At 47.2% G+C, this 19,159-nt stretch overlaps 1 protein-coding gene across 50 annotated transcripts in view; it reads right to left on the minus strand.

Moving 5' to 3' along the window:
• Positions 1-916: 916 nt before the first annotated feature.
• Positions 917-19,159, minus strand: part of ZMYND8 (zinc finger MYND-type containing 8) — a 158,962-nt gene continuing 140,719 nt past the window's right edge. For 31 of the 50 annotated variants that reach the window (XM_019017197.3, XM_019017198.3, XM_019017193.3 and 28 more), the window contains 6 exons: positions 18,842-18,920; positions 15,926-16,165; positions 12,909-13,069; positions 11,857-11,923; positions 4,252-4,335; positions 917-2,470 (listed from right to left, as the gene is read on the minus strand). In XM_019017197.3, the coding sequence (XP_018872742.2) occupies positions 2,334-2,470; positions 4,252-4,335; positions 11,857-11,923; positions 12,909-13,069; positions 15,926-16,165; positions 18,842-18,920 (768 nt within the window). In that variant the 3' untranslated portion in view covers positions 917-2,333. Of the gene's footprint in view, positions 2,543-2,588; positions 4,336-11,856; positions 11,924-12,908; positions 13,070-15,925; positions 16,166-18,841; positions 18,921-19,159 lie in introns of all 50 variants that reach the window. The other 19 variants (XM_019017216.3, XM_019017207.3, XM_019017212.3 and 16 more) reach the window with 2 other exon arrangements.

The following is a 19,159-nucleotide window of genomic DNA, read 5'->3' on the forward strand; positions in this document are numbered from 1 at the left end:
GACTCCGTCTCAAAAAAACAAAAAATAATAACTTGTGGACAGTCTGTCTTCCTGTGAAGAATGAGAGGCCCACCCTGACAGGGCTCCTGTGCCCTGCTCACCATCTGTCCCCAGTAACTGAAACTGTGCATGGCTCATGACAGGTCCCCTGTAATACTTGAGTAACTGAACGATTGTTGTCCCCATTAGGATGCAAGTTTGATGAAGGCAGGGACCCGACTCCTTGATGGCACCATGGGATCCTCAGTGCCTGGACAGTGCCTGACGCGATGTGTGTTTGCTGATTGGCACGAATGAACTTATGCCCACGCGGGCCAACCTCCCCTGCCGGCCATGTCATGTCTTGGCCCTTGGCACAGGAAGGGGTTTGTAGAGATCTTTTCTGGGGAGTTACTGGATTGCAGAGAAGGAACACTGCTGCCCAGGAAACCAAACCTCAGCCTTTCAAGCCGGCTTCATTCTACTCATACCCTGTGCACCTCCAGCCAGGCCCAGAGCCATGGACCAGGGCACCGGCGAGGGGCTGGGATCCTTGCTGCCCACGCGAGGCCTGTTAGCTCGGCCTCCCTACGGGCTTCAAGAAGACAACTCCGTCCTCTCCCAACTGTTTGACGAGGACTGGCGTGGAGGGCACCCACTAGGGCCCATTCTCTCCAGTGTGCCCACCACCTGGCTGTGGGGGGTGTTCGTGACCTCTCACGGCCCCTTCTGTGTTTGGTCGTGCAAACCTGACACAGCCATCCCAACCAAGTGGAAAACTGCAAATTTGAGGACGACCACGGCATTTTTCCAAAACAGTTTAATTAAAAAAAGGTAAAGAAATCTGAAAAAACTGGGGGGGTGGGGGAAGGAACGGGCAAACCCAAAAAAGCATATAGTGTGAGTCTACTGGCTCAGTCACAAAGAAACACCACCATCAAAAAGATATTTAAGTTTAATACAAATTTTATACAAAGAAAATGTGAAAAAATACTTCCATATGCTAAAAGCAATTATGCTTCACAAATAAGGCCAGCTAGGCTATTTTTTTTTTTTTTGACAACTGCAATTCACAAATGTTCTTTCTCTCCTGTTTTCTTCTAATACTCTCTTCTTATTTCTTCTCTAATATGGGTAACTAGCTGGAAACTGTACAGTTCGCATCCTCTTAACAATGAAGAGAAAGTAAACAAGACTAAAATGTACAACAAAACGTACTGGAATGATATCGTACAATTAATTTTCTCATATACATACATCACCTTTTGCTTTTTCATCAATGCTTTTTGTTTTACACAACATACAAAATGGCTCTACAGCATACGTAGTGTACGGACAGCATGACGGGCCTTGCTTTCTCTCATACTGCCTGTGTTTCATGCTTACATAAAAACGTGAAATTCCATCATATAAATAATACGTACATGCTTCATCCCAGACTCAAACGTCCTCTGCGTGCACCTTGCCTTTGAGTCCTTGCTTCCAAGAAGCACAGCATCTCTGACCAAGTGTGTGTGAGTGTGTTTAAAGGAACCACAAAGCAAAGATAAGGTTTCTCTTTTTTTCAGAGTTCATGATCCTAAGACTTTCTGTGTTCTCCTCTCCTGTGACTGAGCTGAGTGGGGCTTGTTTCTGTTTCTCTTCTGTAAACAAGGATATTGTTTTTTCCCTTTTAGGAGTAGAGTCATCATTTCAATCACATGAAAGAAACTAGCTTCTCCCTGTGTCCGTCTGGTCCGGAGAGCTTGCGTTTTAGGAACATGGTAACGTAGTATCTGAAAGGAGCCAACGGCTTGATGGGATAGAGTCTGTGCCGAAACTCCCGATCCCAACATGCTGTGTACAGACACACGAGTGAAAACGGTTCGCCCTCCCCTGGGTATCCAAGGATGAGGACGTGAGTATGAAAGTGGTCCCCGGGCCCAGTATCCATTCCGTCGTGTGACAGACAGGCTAACTGACCATCCCTTCTCCAATACCAAAACATTCTTTTTTGTTGTTGGGGTTGCTTGCTTTTTTTTTTTTTTTAATTGTTTTTCTCTTTTTTTTTTTAATAAGTTAAAGTTAATACAAATATAAAAAGGGGAAGGTCCTCTAGATTCAATGACATCCACAAATTGTACATTATTTACACCAAAAGCACAGGGCTCGTGTGGGTGAACAAGTCTGCAGTCAAAGCCGATGCCGGGTGTCCTGTAGTGTAGCAGCCCCCGTGCCGGGGGCTCAGGCTCAACTGAGGGTTTTGTCATTCTCAAGTCTCAAAGTGGCTGTTCTCCTGCCTTTGTTGTTTCTTCTTTTCCTGGCGTCTGGGTTTTTCTCCCAATGGGGTGGGTGGTTTGTGTCCCGATTCACTGCTAGTCCCAGAAGGTGTCCAGCCGAGACTCTTTCGGGAGGAGGCTCTTCGTGCTGGTACTGGTGGTGTGCTCGGAACGTGTCGATCCCCTCTTCTCATCACTGCTGCTCCAGCTGGATTTATTACTCCGGGAATGGTCTGAGGAGGAAAACCAATGTGTTTAGCATGCCTGCCCACCTGCGCCTGAGCACAACTATCCTGCAATCTGACCTGCCCCTCCTGCACAGGAAGCCACCTTCCCCTCCCCAAATCTGACCTGCCCCTCCTGCACAGGAAGCCACCTTCCCCTCCCCACTGATGGTTCAAACACTGCCACCACTGACTGCCCTGCATCTGTGGGTCTGTAGAACAGAAAGGTAGAACAACTTATTTTTTAGGATTTAACGACAACCGGTTGAAAAAACGGTAGGGTGTCATGCTCACAGAGAATAAAGATTTGTGGAAAAGGTGCTGAACTGCCAAGGAAGGCAGTTCTTGTGCCGTGTCTGGAACTGTGTATCCTTACTACATCACTGAATGACACCAAGCACCCCATGCACTTCTGGGTCCAACCTTGGCCCCTGGAGAAAGACGCTGAAATTTGGCATGCAGTCTACTTCTGTTAGTGGGATTTCTTTTATCAATGTATAGGCAACTTGAAAAATGGACTTACAACCAAATCACACTTGTCCACCCAAGGGAAAGGATCATAAAGGAGAAGAATGGTTAAGTCCACCTGGGAACACACACCGACTCCCGGTAAGGACAAGCTTATGGGTGACTGAATTCAGAATCAGAATAAGACCTAGGATGGCTTCAAGGACACATGGACAAGGAGCTGAGTAGTGACTGAGTAAGAAATAAGTGAAGAAGCTGAAGGAAGAGCCAAATGAGGTGTCTGTGAAGAGCACTTTAGCCAACAGCCCAGGTCTGCAGGCTCTGCTAGATGGCTGACTGGAGAAACCTTCCAGCCAAGCCCTGAGATCCCATCACATCCTGGATCATTTACTAAGTTCAGACAGACTGGGACAGAATTATTTTTTAATTTCTTAAGGTGGGTGATAATGTTTGGTTGAAAGAGGTTGAGGGCAAGAGTGGAGTGGGCCAAGGAGGGGACCATGCTACTACCTAGGGGGGCTGCATTTCTTACTGCCTGGTAAAAAGGCATGTGTGGGTAATCATGAGTTCTGGAAGATAAGCAGTGAAGAGAATGACAAAGATCTCCAAAGTCATGTAGTTACTCAGGAGAGAACTCTTCTTAGTCACGTGCATCAGTGACCAAAAGGGAGCAATACTATGGTAGGCAGAGCTGGGGGCAAGGGTGGAGTCTTCTTAACAATCCTCAATCTGCCTTCTTATGCCTTCTTCCCTTAGCCGCCATGCCTATGCTTTTAGTTCTTCAGAAGGACTCTGGGGAGTGATGCAGCTGGTCATCCCCATCCGGGAGAAAAATCCTACAGTGATGTGGTCAAACCACATCAAGTCCTTCCAGCTCTGGTGAGGGCAGAGACCACCAGCGGGTACTGGAAGAAATGGGACCAGGGCCAAGCTGAGTTCAGTATCTCTCTCCCAGAACCAGGCTGGCCAATGGAGAGATCTGCAGGCCCTCACTCCTCATATGGAGAGGACACGGGGACACTGGCTGCCATAGCCAATCACCACAGGAGGGAATCGGTGTTCATCTAGGACCCTTTATGAGAAGAGCGAGGACGATCTCCATCAAGAAGCCAGGCCACATGCTCGCTCTCATTTCCTAATGCAGTTTGTGATGGAGACCAGAGGCACAGTGAAGAAGAAACGTTGCAAAGGAAGACCCACGACTCAAAAGAACAGGAGAAGACACACCCACAAAGGAAAACACACACGGACACACACAGAACAAGCCTTCTGCATACCAGGAAGAAGCCCCGGCAGCTTTCGTAAGACAGGGTCATACTTACACTTCTGGGCGGGGTAGTTGGGGTGCGGCTGGTGGTCTGTGGTGGTTGGGGCATAGGCAGGTTGCTTGTCACACCTTTTGCTAACTGAAGAGATAGCACAGGTAGCCTCAGAGTCTGTCAGAGAGCTGGAATTCCGCACAACCCCAAGTGCTTACTATTTTTGTTCATCAACAGGCTACTGTTATTAGAACCAGTTGGCACCTTCATTCATGTCACCATTGTCCAACTTTAATGCAAGCACAGGAGACTAAGTCTCTTTAAAAATGCATATCAAACCACAAACAGCATCACTGGACACAGCACAGCATTACAGGTAGGAAATAAGGTATACAATGACATAAAAGCAACTCAGCATTTTGTAAGCCACAAATTCTCAGAACCACTAGCTCTGCCAATAGCCTAATTCAACCATGGGAAACGGAGGCAGGCACTGGAAACGTGCTAAGGTTGAAGGCAGCACCCGAGAAAGCCAGACGATTTAAGGCAATAACTCATCAACTGCCCACAGTGATAACAGAATAGGGAGGAGAGGATGGAGAAGGCACACGTGATGAGGAGGACTAAGGAAGGGGCTCCAGATGAGGTGGCAAGTAAGCTACATTCTCAGCTACAATGGTAGCACACCAACAAATCACCTCAGAAATCAGACTCAAAAAACAGTGATATGAAAGAAGTCTCCGTAAACAGCTGATACGGTGAGAAGTTTCATAGGAAAACAACTGAAAGTAAGATCAAGAGAAAAAATAGAAACTCCAGGAAAAAGGCTATAAAAGAATGGAATATAATCACAGTACACTATGTGACTCTGCCATGAATGATATGGTCATAATCATATAAGTAAGAATTGTCACACTGCAACTTTTTAGACTAAGCCAACAGACAAGAGTGAGGCTTAACTGCAGTTATAGGACAGAATGCACATGTTCTCAACCTTGACAACGGGGAAAGTCACAGGACAGGTGGGAAGCCTGGCTATGACAGGGGTGGGAGAGGTAAGGAGAAGATGGACTGCCAAAAGAGGGGTCAAGAGATACTGTCTGTAGCAGACAGAACAAAAGAGCTAAGGAGGCAAGTGTTTCACTGGAGCAAGGTAGCACATAAAATAGCAACCTCAGTAGTGTGGGAAGAGGAAGAGAAGAGTAACTCTCATCTTTTAAAGCTGGAAGTCAACAAATAATATCTAAAGATGAAGTCAAGAAATAGAGGTATAGCCAAGTACATTATTTATTAGTAAGGAGGTAACAGGAGGACCAGAATGAGCAGTGTAAACTGGAACTAGGAAGAGTTTTCCCCTGCACTATTTTATTCTCTGCAACTCTATGCATATATAGCTTTAACTAAAAGCTTAAAACGAAAAGACGAACAGAGAGGCCCATGCCCACACACTAAGGGAGCTCATACCCCTAACTAAAATTCTCTCTCTTCCAACTAAACTTAGATGTACTGTCCTAGTACCTGATGCACATAAATAGCTCAGAAGCCTTGACGTTTTTAAAACCCTTATTCCTTCTAGATATGTCACGTGCGCTGTCACCAGAAAGCAAGTGCTGGCAGAAGTAAAGTGACATGGATGAGGAATTAATTAGAAGGGGATCAAAACTGAGGAAGTCTTTTTGCTTTGACGTGACCTGTCAACACAAACTGCTTTGGTGAGAAAATCGGGAAGACTGACGGCTGCATTCCCGCACAGACCCCTGCGGCCTCCCTGCAGCTTCTCACTCACACTCTCAGAATCACTGCGGCACTGACTGCAAAATGCACTTTTTCTGCCGCTTTCTGACCATGGGCTCCATGGCGCTCTCACTGTGCTGATGTGACTCTGCCCAGCCTCTTTCCAAGTCCTAAATGTCGGACTAAATCTCTTGTTTTTGAGACACAGTCTCACTCTGTCGCCCAGACTGGAATGCAGTGGCACGGTCTCAACTCACTGTAACCTCCGCCTCCTGGGTCCAAGTAATTCTCATGCCTCAGGCCCCTGAGTAGCTGGGATTACAGGGGTGTGTCACCACATCTAGCTAATTTTTTGTACTTTTAGTAGAGACGGGGTTTCACCATGTTGGTCAGGCTGGTCTTGAACTCCTGACCTCAAATGATCCACCCACCTTGGCCTCTCAAAGTGTTGGGATTATAGGCATGAGCCACCACGCCTGACCTAAATGCGGGGCTAAATCTCTTTTAGTGTAGCCCCTGGGTGCACCTCAATCTTTATCCAAACCCTGGAGAGGAGGCCCTTTCTGACATTGACATGAAGATACCATGATTCTAGCCAATCTGGTCGTCTTTTAAGAAAAAAGTCTCTGCTGCTGACCACGGTGGCACATGCCTATGATCCCAGCTACTCAAGAGGCTGAAGTGGGAGAATGGCTTGAGCTCAGGCCAAGTTCAAGGCCAGCCTCGGCAACAAGGCAAGATCCTGTCTCTTAGGTTTCAAAACAACATTTAGAATTAAAAATGTCGGCCAGGCATGGTGGCTCACGCCTGTAATCCAAGCACTCTGGGAGGCCGAGGCAGGTGGATTGCCTGAGCTCAGGAGTTCGAGACCAACCTGGGCAACATGGTGAAACCCCATCTCTAATAAAATACAAAAAATTAGCTGGGCGTGGTGGCGTATTCCTGTAATCTCAGCTGCTCAGGAGGCTGAGGCAGGAGAATCACTTGAACCTGGGAAGCAGAGGTTGCAGTGAGCCAAGATTGCACCACTGCACTCCAGCCTGGGCAACAGTGCAAGACTCCATCTCAAATAATAATAATAATAATAAATGTCCATGACTGTTAATGGCTTAGGGGGATGGTGGAGTATCAGAATAGAAACTGTATCATAGCAGCAGTGGAGTGTGTAAAGAAAGGGAAATGGAGACAAACAACTTTTTTTTTTTAAATATGAGGTCTCACTCTGTTGCCCAGCTGGAGTGCAGTGGCTATTCACAGGCACTCACTGCAGCCTCAAAACTCCTAGGCTCAAGTAACCCCCCTGCCTCAGCCTCTCCAAGTAGCTGGGACTACAGGTGGTCCCTAGCTCTAGAATAACAACCCTTGAAGAGACATCTAACTGGGTTGAGGAAGGAGACAGGACAGGTCTTAAGCTATGCCATTCAATATGGTAACCACTACAATAAGATACAATGTTAAATTCCATTCCTCAGTTGCACTAGCCACAGTTCAAGGCTTCAGCAGCGACACGTGGCTAGTGGCTACCATAGTGGACAGTGCAAATATAAGAACATGGCCATTGTCACAGAACGTTCTATTGGAGATGCAAGGTGTCAAGGAAGGCACTTGGCGATAGATGAGGATATTTAAGTGCCTAGGAAGAAAAGCAGTACAGAGTGAGAAATCTGGCTACAACAAAGGATGCAGATCCCTTTGAACGGCAGGAGGGAAGGACAGAGCACACCACGGAGGCCCTGCAGAGGGCAGAGGAGCAGCCCTGAGCGCCCAGGGATGGTGACGCAGGGAGAGATGCAGGGAGGTCCAAAACAGAGCAGAGAACTTGAGAAATAGCCATCATGGACGATGGAATCCTGATGAAAAAAAAAAAACAAAAAACTTGGGTCACAACACAGGCCTCTGGCCAGGCACGGTGGCTCATGCCTGTAATCCAGCACTTTGGGAAGCCAAGGAGGGTGAATCACTTGAGGTCAGGAGTTCAAGACCAGCCTAGCCAACACAGTGAAACCTTGTCTCTATTAAAAATACAAAAAATTAGTTGGGCATGGTGATGCACACCTGTAATCCCAGCTACTCAGGAGGCTGAGGCAGGAGAATCACTTGAATTGAGGAGGCAAAGGTTGTAGTGAGCCAAGATCACGCAACTGCAGTCCAGTCTGGACAACAGAGCAAAGACTCTGTCTCAAAAAAAAAAAAAAAAAAAAAAAAAGGGCCGTGCTGGGTGTAGTGGCTCAAGCTTGTAATCCCAGCACTTTGGGAGGCCAAGGCACGCGAAATCACCTGAGGTCAGGGGTTCAAGACCAGCCTGGCCAACATGGTGAAACCCCATCTCTACTAAAAATACAAAATTAGCTGGGTGTGGTGGTGCACACCTATAATCCCAGCTACTCGGGAGGCTGAGGCAGGAGAATCACTTGAACCCAGGAGGTAGAGGTTGCAGTGAGCCGAGATCATGCCACTGCACTCCAGCCTGGGCGACAGAGCAAAGACTCTGTCTCAAAAAAGTAGAATAAAAAAAGAACACAGGTCTCTGGGGACAAAAAGTATTAATAAAAGAAAAACATATTGGAAAGACGATCAGGCAGAAGAGAATATCTGCTTCTGAGGTTAGTGACCCAGATTTGCGTGTGTGATGAGACGAGTTTGTGTTCTTGTGTAACATTCTCCAGTTAAGCACTGAGGCTCAGGTGCAGGTGAATCAAAAGTGGAAAGCTGGGGTTCATCCAAGGTGAGGTTTTGCCAAATGGACAAGCTAGGAAAACAGGAAGGGCCTGGGAGACTGGGTTGTATTAGCAATGGTACTACATTGAAATTAAGCTGGGGAAGGAGGGAGGTATAGAAACAAGACAGTTAGTAGAATTGGGTGAGGAAAAAAAGGCCACATCTGCACCCTGACGTTTCCTAGAGATCAGTGCCTTATCAGCAGAGCCACACACAAGTGCCATTACTCAGCCATTTTTGAGTTACAACAATTTTATAGGCGTCCACCTAAGTATACCTGACATATGGTTGCAAGCATGAGTCTGGATTGCAAAGCTCAGTTGGTTGCATATGGTTGCAAAGTTCAGTCCTTGTTAAAAAGAGAATCAAGAAATATGAGAGATGCTAAAGACATCTCAGTATCAAACTAAGCCTGTTCAAAGGGGAAGTGAAGAGGGAGTTGCTTTCTCAGTAGGTGCTTCCGTCATATTTAATGCCAAGTTCGCATCCTTCCTAAAGTCAGCTCACGTTACTCCCTCTGACTGTGCCCCCAAATCCCACCCACCCACCTTTCAAAGCATGAGTCTGGAGAGATCTGAACTGAAGTCTTGGCTCTCATAATTACTTATTGAGTTACCTGGGCATCTGAGTTAATGTCTCTGGACCTCAACTTGCTCATCTGTATAATGGAAATACTATGCTCTTACAGACATTGGGGATAAACATGATAAGGTGTTCATGCTCTTCAGTAGCACCAATAGCTGCGCTTCTGACTTCCTTTGAAACTCCACGAAGACAGGCATTTATCTGCCTTATTCAGAAAAACTGCCCCTTCCTCCCCCTGCTCGCCCCCCTCTTCCCCCCACCATTTACTGGGGCTTCTTGCCTCCTCTCCCTTCCACTCCCTGGGCCAGTGTGCCTCAGGTCAGGAGTCAGCAAACTATGGCCAGCTCAATGCCTCTTTTTGCAATTCAAGTTTCATTGGCACAAGGCACACGTTTGTTTACATATTATCTATGTCTACTTTCACACTACAACGGCAGGGTGAGCAGCTATGACAGGAACCATGCGGCCTGCAAAACCTAAAATACTTACTAAATGGCCCTCTATGGAAAAAGTTTCTTGACCCTGGTCTAGGTAATACTCCTCCAGCTCAGAATGGAGTACGATGCCTCTCCCAACTACCTTCCTGTATGCCACCCTCCTGATGCCAACAGACTCCTGCCAGATTCATCCGACCACGGCATCATTCATCTTCTCAGATGCCATTTCCATCAAGCCACTTTGAGGCTCCAAAACCCTAACAGCACCCCTCTGTCTGAAACAGTGCTTCCCTAACTTGGACCTTCCTCACACCACTTGTGCCATTTCGACACATCCATAGTCCTCTTACATATTGCTTAGTTCATGTTTTTACTTTAAACTTATGTAACTTAGGTACATAAATAAACTTTTATTGTTAACCAACAAAAAACACAAAACCAATAAAATCTGCTGTTAAATCAAGGGCAACTCCAAAAATTAATGTAATAAAAACCTTAAATTAAAAGTTCTAGGGTGGAGAGCATGCTGCTAAAATCTAGAGTCTGCTCAGTCTTTGTTAAAAAGAGAATCAGGAAATACGAGAGATGCTAAAGACACCTTAGCACTAAACTGAGCCTGTTACAAGGGGAAGTGAAGAGGGAGTTGCTTTTTCAATAGGTGGTTCAGTCATATTTAATGCCAAGTTCATATCCTCCCTCCTAAAGCAAGCTCATATTACTCCCTCTGACTGTGCCCCCAAATCCCATCCAACTTTCAAGGCCTAGCCCCTTCGGGAAACCGTTCCCAGCCCCTAACAGTGGACATCACTTCTTCCTCCATGCACTCAATATGCAGAAGTGAAATGAAATGTTTGCTTTTCAGCTCAAGAGAATCGTCAGTGGCTCACGCCTGTAATCCCAGCACTTCTGGAGGCAGAGGCAGGAGGATCACTTGAGGTCAAGAGATCAAGACCAACCTGGCCAACATGGCAAAACCCCGTTTCTACAATTTTTTTTTTTTTTTGAGAGAGAGAGTCTCACTCTGTCTCCCAGGCTGGAGCGCAGTGGCACGATCTCGACTCACTACAACCTCCACCTCCTGGGTTCAAGCGATTCTCCTGCCTCAGCCTCCCAAGTAGCTGGGATTACAGGCGCATGTCACCACGCCCAGCTAATTTTTGTACTTTTAGTAGAGACAGGGTTTCACCATGTTGGTCAGGCTGGTCTCAAACTCCTGACCTTGTGATCCGCCCACCTCAGCCTCCCAAAGTGCTGGGATTACAGGCATGAGCCACTGCGCCCGGCCTACAAAAATTTTTTTAAAAAATTAGCCAGACATGGTGGTGCGTCCCTGTAGTCCCAGCTACTTGGGAGGCTGAGGCAGGAGAATCACTTGAGCCTGGGAGGCGGAGGTTGCAGTGAGCTGAGATCACACTACTGCACTCCAGCCTGGGCGACAGGGCGAGACTCTGTCTCAAAAAAAAAAAAAAAATAATCATCAGGCAGAAAGGTCCTGGAGCTGTGGTGCCAGGCAAAAACCTTGAATGAAGTAAAACTGTCTTCCACCAGGAAGACACCTTCTCTGAACCCTTCTGGAATGACCCAAAACTGCTTTAAGAAAGTGCAGGAAAAAGATTCTTTGGGCTAGGGAAGGAAGACAGCTCAAACCCCACAGAAGAAAAAAACCTAGATGTCAAGTCTCAGAAATTTCCCCAAACCTGCCTGCCAGGTTATTCTCCAAAAGGAAAGGATTTAACAGAAAGATCATCCACTTAAGCACTGCCTTCAATTCTCAAAGGCTTGAGCGCCTTCATCCACCATATGCAGGTGTCAGAACCTCAGAATAAAATCTTACACACTGTCATTTACCATTCTCATTTCCCTGAGAGAAAAAAAAAAAAAAAAAAACTTCCCAATCCAAATGCACTTCTTCTACCCTACCCCAGGTCAGCAACAGAACCCTCTGTCCAAATGGAGTTTTATGTGGATCCCCAGTAAATACAATAGGTAATACCGATCAGCTTGAAGAGGTACCTGAAAGTTAACATGCTCAGCTACCCCCTCACCCCCACTGACCCACCCCAGGCACCCCTAAGGATCCATAATCGTTTGGAAACCATTGGAATAAACCCTTCAAATTCTCCCTGACAAAATGGCTCCCCATCTGCCCATCTGAAATGTGAAAGCACCGTTCGCCCACCAGGGGGCAACATACCAGAGCCTTGGTTGGAGCCTAAGAGAATGGAGGAGGGCGTCTCTCTGGAGCCAGAAAGGTCAAGGGTCTAGAAATACAAAAAGAAAAAGATGGACTCAAGGCACTGAGGCTACTGTCGCCCCCACAGGGAAATCCAGGGAGTCATGGGGGTGCTCATCGCTGCCCCCAAAGCATCTCAGTGTCCTCTGCCTGGCACGGTCAGGTGGGAGTGATGGGCACAGGGCGGCCAGGTGGCCAAACCCCAGGTACCATCTCCCACACTGAACAGACTGGAATGCAGCACCAGGGTGGCCCCTCACTGTACCCTAGAACATTCACTGTTTCCTAAACTCCACTCACTAACAGACCCCCCTCCAAATTTTTGCCATATCCAAGGAGAAAGTACATTACTTCAAAATTCTATCAGTCCGCTTTTAATTCATGCTAGCCTCTGACTAGGTAATACTATCAGTTAAACCAACATGTTTTAACTGACAGTCTAACGATTTATCTTTTTCCTAATATGCAATGAAATAGATATACAGTGACTAAAAATGTAAAAAACTATATACTCATGAAAATAGTCTTTGCATACCATCAATGTCACATACATCACACCCTGGCAAACAAGGAGGTGAAACCTTCGTGGCCCAATAGGGCAGCCACTAGCCACATGTGGCTACTGAAATCTCAATTAATTAAAATTAAGTAAAACTGTAAAATCAGGTCCTCGGTCACACTAGCTGCATTTCAAGTGCTCAAAAGCTGCATGTAGCTAGCAGCTACCATTCTGGACGGGAAGTACAGAACATTTCCATCATTGCAGAAAGTTCTCCTGGGCAACACTATTCTACACTTTGAGGGTCCCCAGCGGAGAGTACTGGGGAGCGGCTGCCAGGTCCTACACACGCCGGTTCAGGCTCCATGTTCCCACACATCCACTGGAAATGCCGGCACACTGTTAGGACAAGCCTCCCACAATACGGAACTTTCAGGGCGGCAGATGGGGGGTCCTAAGTCCACTTGGCACAAAGGGTAGATGTCACTAGCCAAAGGCACGGGGGGATCCTCACCGAGCCACTGTCCTTGCTTTTCTCAGCTGACGTCTCCTTCTCTTTGGAGGCGCTGGCCGTTTCTGAAGGTGCTGATTGTGTACTCGAGGAGCTCCCCTGGGAGGACTTATTTAGTGTTTCTGTGTTCACCTCAGCATCCGCTTCCTGCTGAGGAGCAGTAGCTGGGGACAAAGGAGAGAGAGAGACGCCACATATACACAGAGTACGATGATTTTGAAACATGCATGGAGCCCCGCCCTGCACCCAGTGGCACCCAAGGCTCAGCCCTACCCAGGGCATAAAAGTGGAGGCTCAAGGGGGCCGGATTGCCAGAGTTTTCCAGAAGATGGAATTCCAAATTTTAGAATTCCAAATTTTAACATAAACATGCTGAGATGGAGTCTCGCTCTGTCACCCAGGCTGGAGTGCAGTGGCACGATCTCAGCTCACTGCAACCTCTGTCTCCTGGGTTCAAGGGATTCTCTTGTCTCAGCCCACCAAGTAGCTGGGACTCAGGTGCACACCACCGTGTCCGGCTAATTTTTGTATTTTTAGTAGAGACAGGGTCTCACCATGTTGGTCAAGCTGGTATTGAACTCCTGACCTTAGGTGATCCACCCACCTCGGCCTCCCAAAGTGCTGGGATTACAGGCTTGAGCCACCGTGCCTAGCCAACATGTTGATTTTTAATGGTTAGCAATTCAAGTTTTATTAAATCATTCTGGAGATGAAAGTATATTCCTGGAACAAACAAAGCCCATCAACAAGAGCCAACTTGTAACTGCTGATTTAGAGTTACTCTATTTAGTCATTTCTAGGTGGAGACCTACATTTTTAGCCCCAGAGACTTTCTTCCTTCTAAGGTGGGACAGGAAAACCACGTGAAAGGCGACATGCTATCGGAGGCCCAGAGAATCTGGAGATGGCAGAAACTTGGACACATAGAAAAACAGGGCGTTTGGGGCCGGGTGCGGCGGCTCATGCCTGTAATCCCAGCACTTTGGGAGGCCGAGGCGGGCAGATCACGAGGTCAGGAGATCAAGACCATACTGGCTAACACGGTAAAACCCCGTCTCTACTAAAAAACACAAAAAATTAGCCGGGCGTGGTGGCGGGCACCTGTAGTCCCAGCTACTAGGGAGGCTGAGGAAGGAGAATGGCATGAACCCGGGAGGCGGAGCTTGCAGTGAGCTGAGATCGCGCCATTGCACTCCAGCCTGGGAGAAAGAGCGAGACTCCGTCTCAACGAAAAAAAAAGGAAAAGAAAAACAGGGCGTCTGGGAGGAATTTAGGAAGAACAGATGTAATTATGTCACAAAAAAAGGAAAGCCGAAGGACATTTTGGCCATCTTCGCAAAACAGCAAAAGGCTCATCAGACACATTCCAGAATGGAGGGAAAAACACAAAGAGACTTTACTCTAGTAAGAGACCAAAAGTCTCTACAAAGAAGACATCTCCCTAAAGACTAAAGAACAGGGCAAGGTATTCTCCAATATTGCCTTTTAAAAAATAATAAAATAACAGATTTGTCTAGAGCAAGAGCTGGCAAGCTAGTGCTGCCTGTTTTATTGGCAGACAGCCACATCCATCCATTTACATATCATCTATGTCCATCCATTTACATATCATCTAAGACTGCTTCTGCACTGCAACAGCAGAGTTTAGTAGCAACAGAAACCACATGGTGTACAAAGCCTAAAATATTCACTCTCGCCCTTCACAGAAAAAGTTTACCAACCCCTGGTCAAGCTTCTCACACTTGAGTCATTTACATACCACCTTTGCAAATTTTGCCAATCCGCAGACATACTACCTTATTGTATTATTTATGGGACACTTGAAATTCTTTAAAATGGAAGTGTTTAATTCCAACCATACAAAGCTAGTTTCATTTGCCACAAATAAAAGCTAATGGTAAAAAATAACTTATAGGCTGGGCGTGGTGGCTCACGCCTGTAATCCCAGTACTTTGGGAGGCTGAGGCGGGCAGATCACTTGAGGTCAGGAGTTCAAGACCAGCCTGGCCAACATGGTGAAACCCTGTCTCTACTAATAATACAAAAATTAGCTGGGCATGGTGATGTGTGCCTGTAATACCAGCCACTTGGGAGGCTGAGGCTGGGGAATCAGTGGAACCCAGGAGGCAGGGTTGCAGTGAGCCGAGATCGTGTCACAGCACTCTAGCCTGGGGGACAAGAGCAAAACTCTGTCTCAAAATAATAATAATAATAATAATTCATAAAATATTATTGATGCCAGGCGCTGTGGCTCACGCCTGTAATCCCAGCACTTTGGGAGGCCAAGGTAGGTGGATCACCTGAGGTCAGGAGTTAAAGACCAGCCTGACCAACATGGAGAAACCCCATCTGTATTAAAAATACAAAAAATTAGCCGGGCATGGTGGCATATTTCTGTAATCCCAGCTACTCGGGAGGCTGAGGCAGGAGAATCACTTGAACCCGGAAGGCAGAGGTTGCACTAAGCCAAGATCACGCCACTGCACTCCAGCCTGGGCAAAAAGAGCGAAACTCTGTCTCAAAAAAAAAAAAAAAAAAAAAAAAAATGGATAAATTCTAACTAGATAGTGCTTCCTGCTGGAAGCTCTAGGCCTGGGGACTGCTTGTTCTATGTTGGAAAGGGTGATTACAAATATTACAGCAGTGTCAAAGATAGGTTAGTACCAAACTAACACTTTTTACTTAACAAAGAAATTGGGAATCCATATTCTCTAAAGCCACAAGTCCATTACTGCCAAAAAAAAACACAGTGTCTCAACTTCAGTACTACACTTTAGGCCTGAGAAGAGATCAAGGGTTCTGCAAAGATCAAAGGTTCAAAATGCCCATGGCTCAAGTTTTAGCTATGTGCCTGCACACTGCTCACCTGTGTGTAAGAGACACAGTTGTTTTTGAGTGAAAGTGACCAGAAGCCAGGCAAGCTCCCTTGTCAATTAGCCCTAAGACCCCTGAAGTCCACAGGGGAGACCAATGCCAAGCCACTGCAGCCCAGGACGGGAGGCAGCCCCACAGGGCATTACCTGACTGGGTGCAAGACTTCATGTGCTCAGGCCAGTGGGCTTGCTGGCAGGGGTAGTCACAGTAGCTGGTGTTCCAACAGCAGTAAAAGATGGCCTCCTTCTTGCAGTTGGCGCACCACTGCTTCTTCTTGGTCTCATCCACCGCCTGCTGCTTCTCCAACTCCAGCTGCTTCTTCACCTCGGCGATAAGCCGGTCCCGCTCCTGCTCCAGGCTCTGCCGCATCTCCGCCATGGTCAGCTCTGGTGGAGGAGGGGAAGAACACCGCTCATCACCTGACCCCAGCCTGGGGTGAGGGGTTATTCCTGCCCCCAGATTCAGGCAGACGTGGATGCAAGACCTGGCTGGGAGAAGCCCTGGCTGTGTGCCCATGGGCAATAACCTAGCCCGAGTCTTCATCTGTAAATAGGGCATTCATCATGGCGACCAGATGGTGCTGCCTGTTAAGAGTGGACATGAGGTGCCCAGCATGGACATAACTGCAGCCCCAGAGGATTTTCCACACCAGACTACATTCTGGGACTTCCTCAAAGTAACCCTTGAAACAACTGCCACCAAAACTCACTTTCTATCCTATTATTCATTAACATAAGCCTTTTCCCCCCTATCAATCAAATACCTATACAGCACCCACTACATGAAGGCACTGTTCTAAGAACTTTATAAATATTAACTCATATAACCCTCATCCTAATAATCCTACGGGGTAAGTACTACTATTCTACCCCTTTCGCAGATGAGGAAACGGAGGCAAACAGCTGGCTGGGCCTAGACCTCAGGCATGCTTTCTTGTAGGTGTCTCCTGTGGCACTGGATCCAGATGGGACTGTGGTTGATGATTATACTAACAGGACAACTATGAACCTACTCAGTCTACCAAGATTTCTCTAATTTTACTTCAGACAGTTAAGTCCACTGGTAATTCATTTAGGAGTGACCTGCTGGCTGTAATAAAAGAAAAATAGGTCAAGTGCAGTGGCTCATGCCTGTAATCCCAGCACTTTGGGAGGCTGAGGCAGATGGATCACCTGAGGTCAGGAGTTTGAGACCAGCCTGGCCAACATGGTGAAACCCTGTCTCTGCTAAAAATACAAAAATTAGCTAGGCACGATGGTGTAATCCCAGCTACTTGGGAGGCCGAGGCAGGAGAATTGCTTGAACCCAGGAGGCAGAAGTTGCAGTGAACCGAGATCATGCCATTGCACTCCAGCCTGGACAACAAGAGTGAAACTCCATTGACAAGGGAGGGGAAGGGAGGGGAGGGGAGGAGGGAAAGGCAGGGCAGGGGGGAGGGGGGGGAGGGGAGGGGAGGGGATGGGAGGGGAATGGTCCCTCAATTCCTTCAAATACTCTTCCTGAACTTTATAAAGTAAAATTAACCCCTCATAAAGAAGTTAACTACTTGTAGCCAGACAGAACCTTTGAGTCAATCTAACTACCTTTAACTAGGGGCCTGCAAACCATAGCTAAGTTTTGGCCAGCCCACAGGTAATTTTTTCAAATGTGCAGTCAACACATAAAAAGAAAAGGATTTTATGAAAGTAAGATTCCCTGATTTTATTAGAAAAACAAGAAGTGGTGGCAGGGGCAGTGGATCACATCTGTAATCCCAGCACTTTGGGAGGCTGAGGTGGGTGGATCGCTTGAGGCCAGGAGTTTGAGACTAGCCTGGCCAACATGCTGAAACCCCATCTCTACTAAAAGTACAAAACTTAGCCAGGCATGGTGGTGCATGCCTGTAATCCCAGCTACTCGGGAGGCTGAGGCATGAAAATCACTTGAACCTGGGAGGCAGAGGCTGCAGTGAGCTGAGATTACATCACTGTACTCCAACATGGGAAACAAGAGTGAGACTCTGTCTTAAAAAAAAAAAAAAAAAAAAAGGAAAACAAGAAGCAACAACACCCAAATCAGCGTCCAGAAAGAATGAACCAAGGGCTCCTCTCCAGGGGGCTCTGAAAGGATTCACGTCTGCAAGGTGTGACTTAGATGCTGACCACAAGTGAGCAGGTAGGCACACCTGGGCATGGGTCCTCAACCTAAGAGTTCTCCTGGCTGCCAGCAGCCCATCTGATCTGATACTACGTGAGGGGCTGAAGCAATCGCTTCTACCTTTGGGGAAAAGCTTAACTATACAGAACGACAGGCCAAAACATCTGTCAATCTAATCCAGGGACCAATAAAGTATCTTTCTCCGCACTGAGCAGTGCACAGGAAGCATCCAGATATTGTTACAGTGCCTAGCATTCCATGATGAACAGGGTGAAGAGTGCCCAGACTTGAACTGTGGCCGTGTGACTTTGAATAACTTCCTCAACACGTCGGTTTCTTCCCTTGAAAACTGGGGATATGTCCACGGCATGCAGAGTGTGAAAAAAAGGAAAGGAAAACCAGGGATATAACAGATCCCTTTATCACAACAGTTTGTGTAATGAAATTAGTTAAGTGCACTGCAGCCTCAACTTCTCAGGCTCAAGTGATCCTCCTTCCTCAGCCTCCCGAGAAGCTGGGACCACAGGAGCGCACCACCAGGCCCAGCTAATGGTTTAAAATTTTGTGTAGAGATAGCGTTTCGCCAGATTACCCAGGCTGGTCTTGAACTCCTGGACTCAGGTGATCCTCCCATCTGGGCCTCCCAAAGCGCTGGAATTACAGGTGTGAGCTGCCGTGCCTGACCAATCCTCATTATTTTATTGTTGAGGCTGGTGTTCTGAACAGAGGAAAGGGGGGCTCCCGCCAACACCCGCTCTTACACCTGGTTTCTCCAGGCCCAGACTCTCAGGATTCTGTGGTCTCCCTACAAGTCATACAATCCTAGCCTAGTTTTAATTGCACTCACTTCTCGGCTTGACTCCAGAGGTACAAAGAAGTTCACACCCAAAACCCTCCTCCGTCCAGACCAGTGTGTCAGGCCTTACCCAAGTTGTGTTTCATTTCGGAGAGCTCTTGCTGGTGCAGCCACTGGAGCTTCTCTATCTCGATCCTCAGCCTGCGAATCTGGAAGAGGGAGAGTGAGCGTCTTCAAAAGCTGTCTCATGCAGTTCACCAGCAGGGCTCAGAAGCTCAACCACGGCTGGCTGTGAGGGGTATGGGAATCACGCTAACCTTCCCACAGCTATAGTCCAGAGAGGTGATCACTGGTGGGTGAACCCAAATTCACCAGAAACACTGGTTCAGAAAACCAAGTATAAACAGGCCATCGATTCCAAGAAATACTGGCACGAGGGAAAGCCACT

This window comes from Gorilla gorilla, chromosome 21 (assembly GCF_029281585.2).
Source record: "Gorilla gorilla gorilla isolate KB3781 chromosome 21, NHGRI_mGorGor1-v2.1_pri, whole genome shotgun sequence".
Taxonomy (NCBI): domain Eukaryota; kingdom Metazoa; phylum Chordata; class Mammalia; order Primates; family Hominidae; genus Gorilla; species Gorilla gorilla.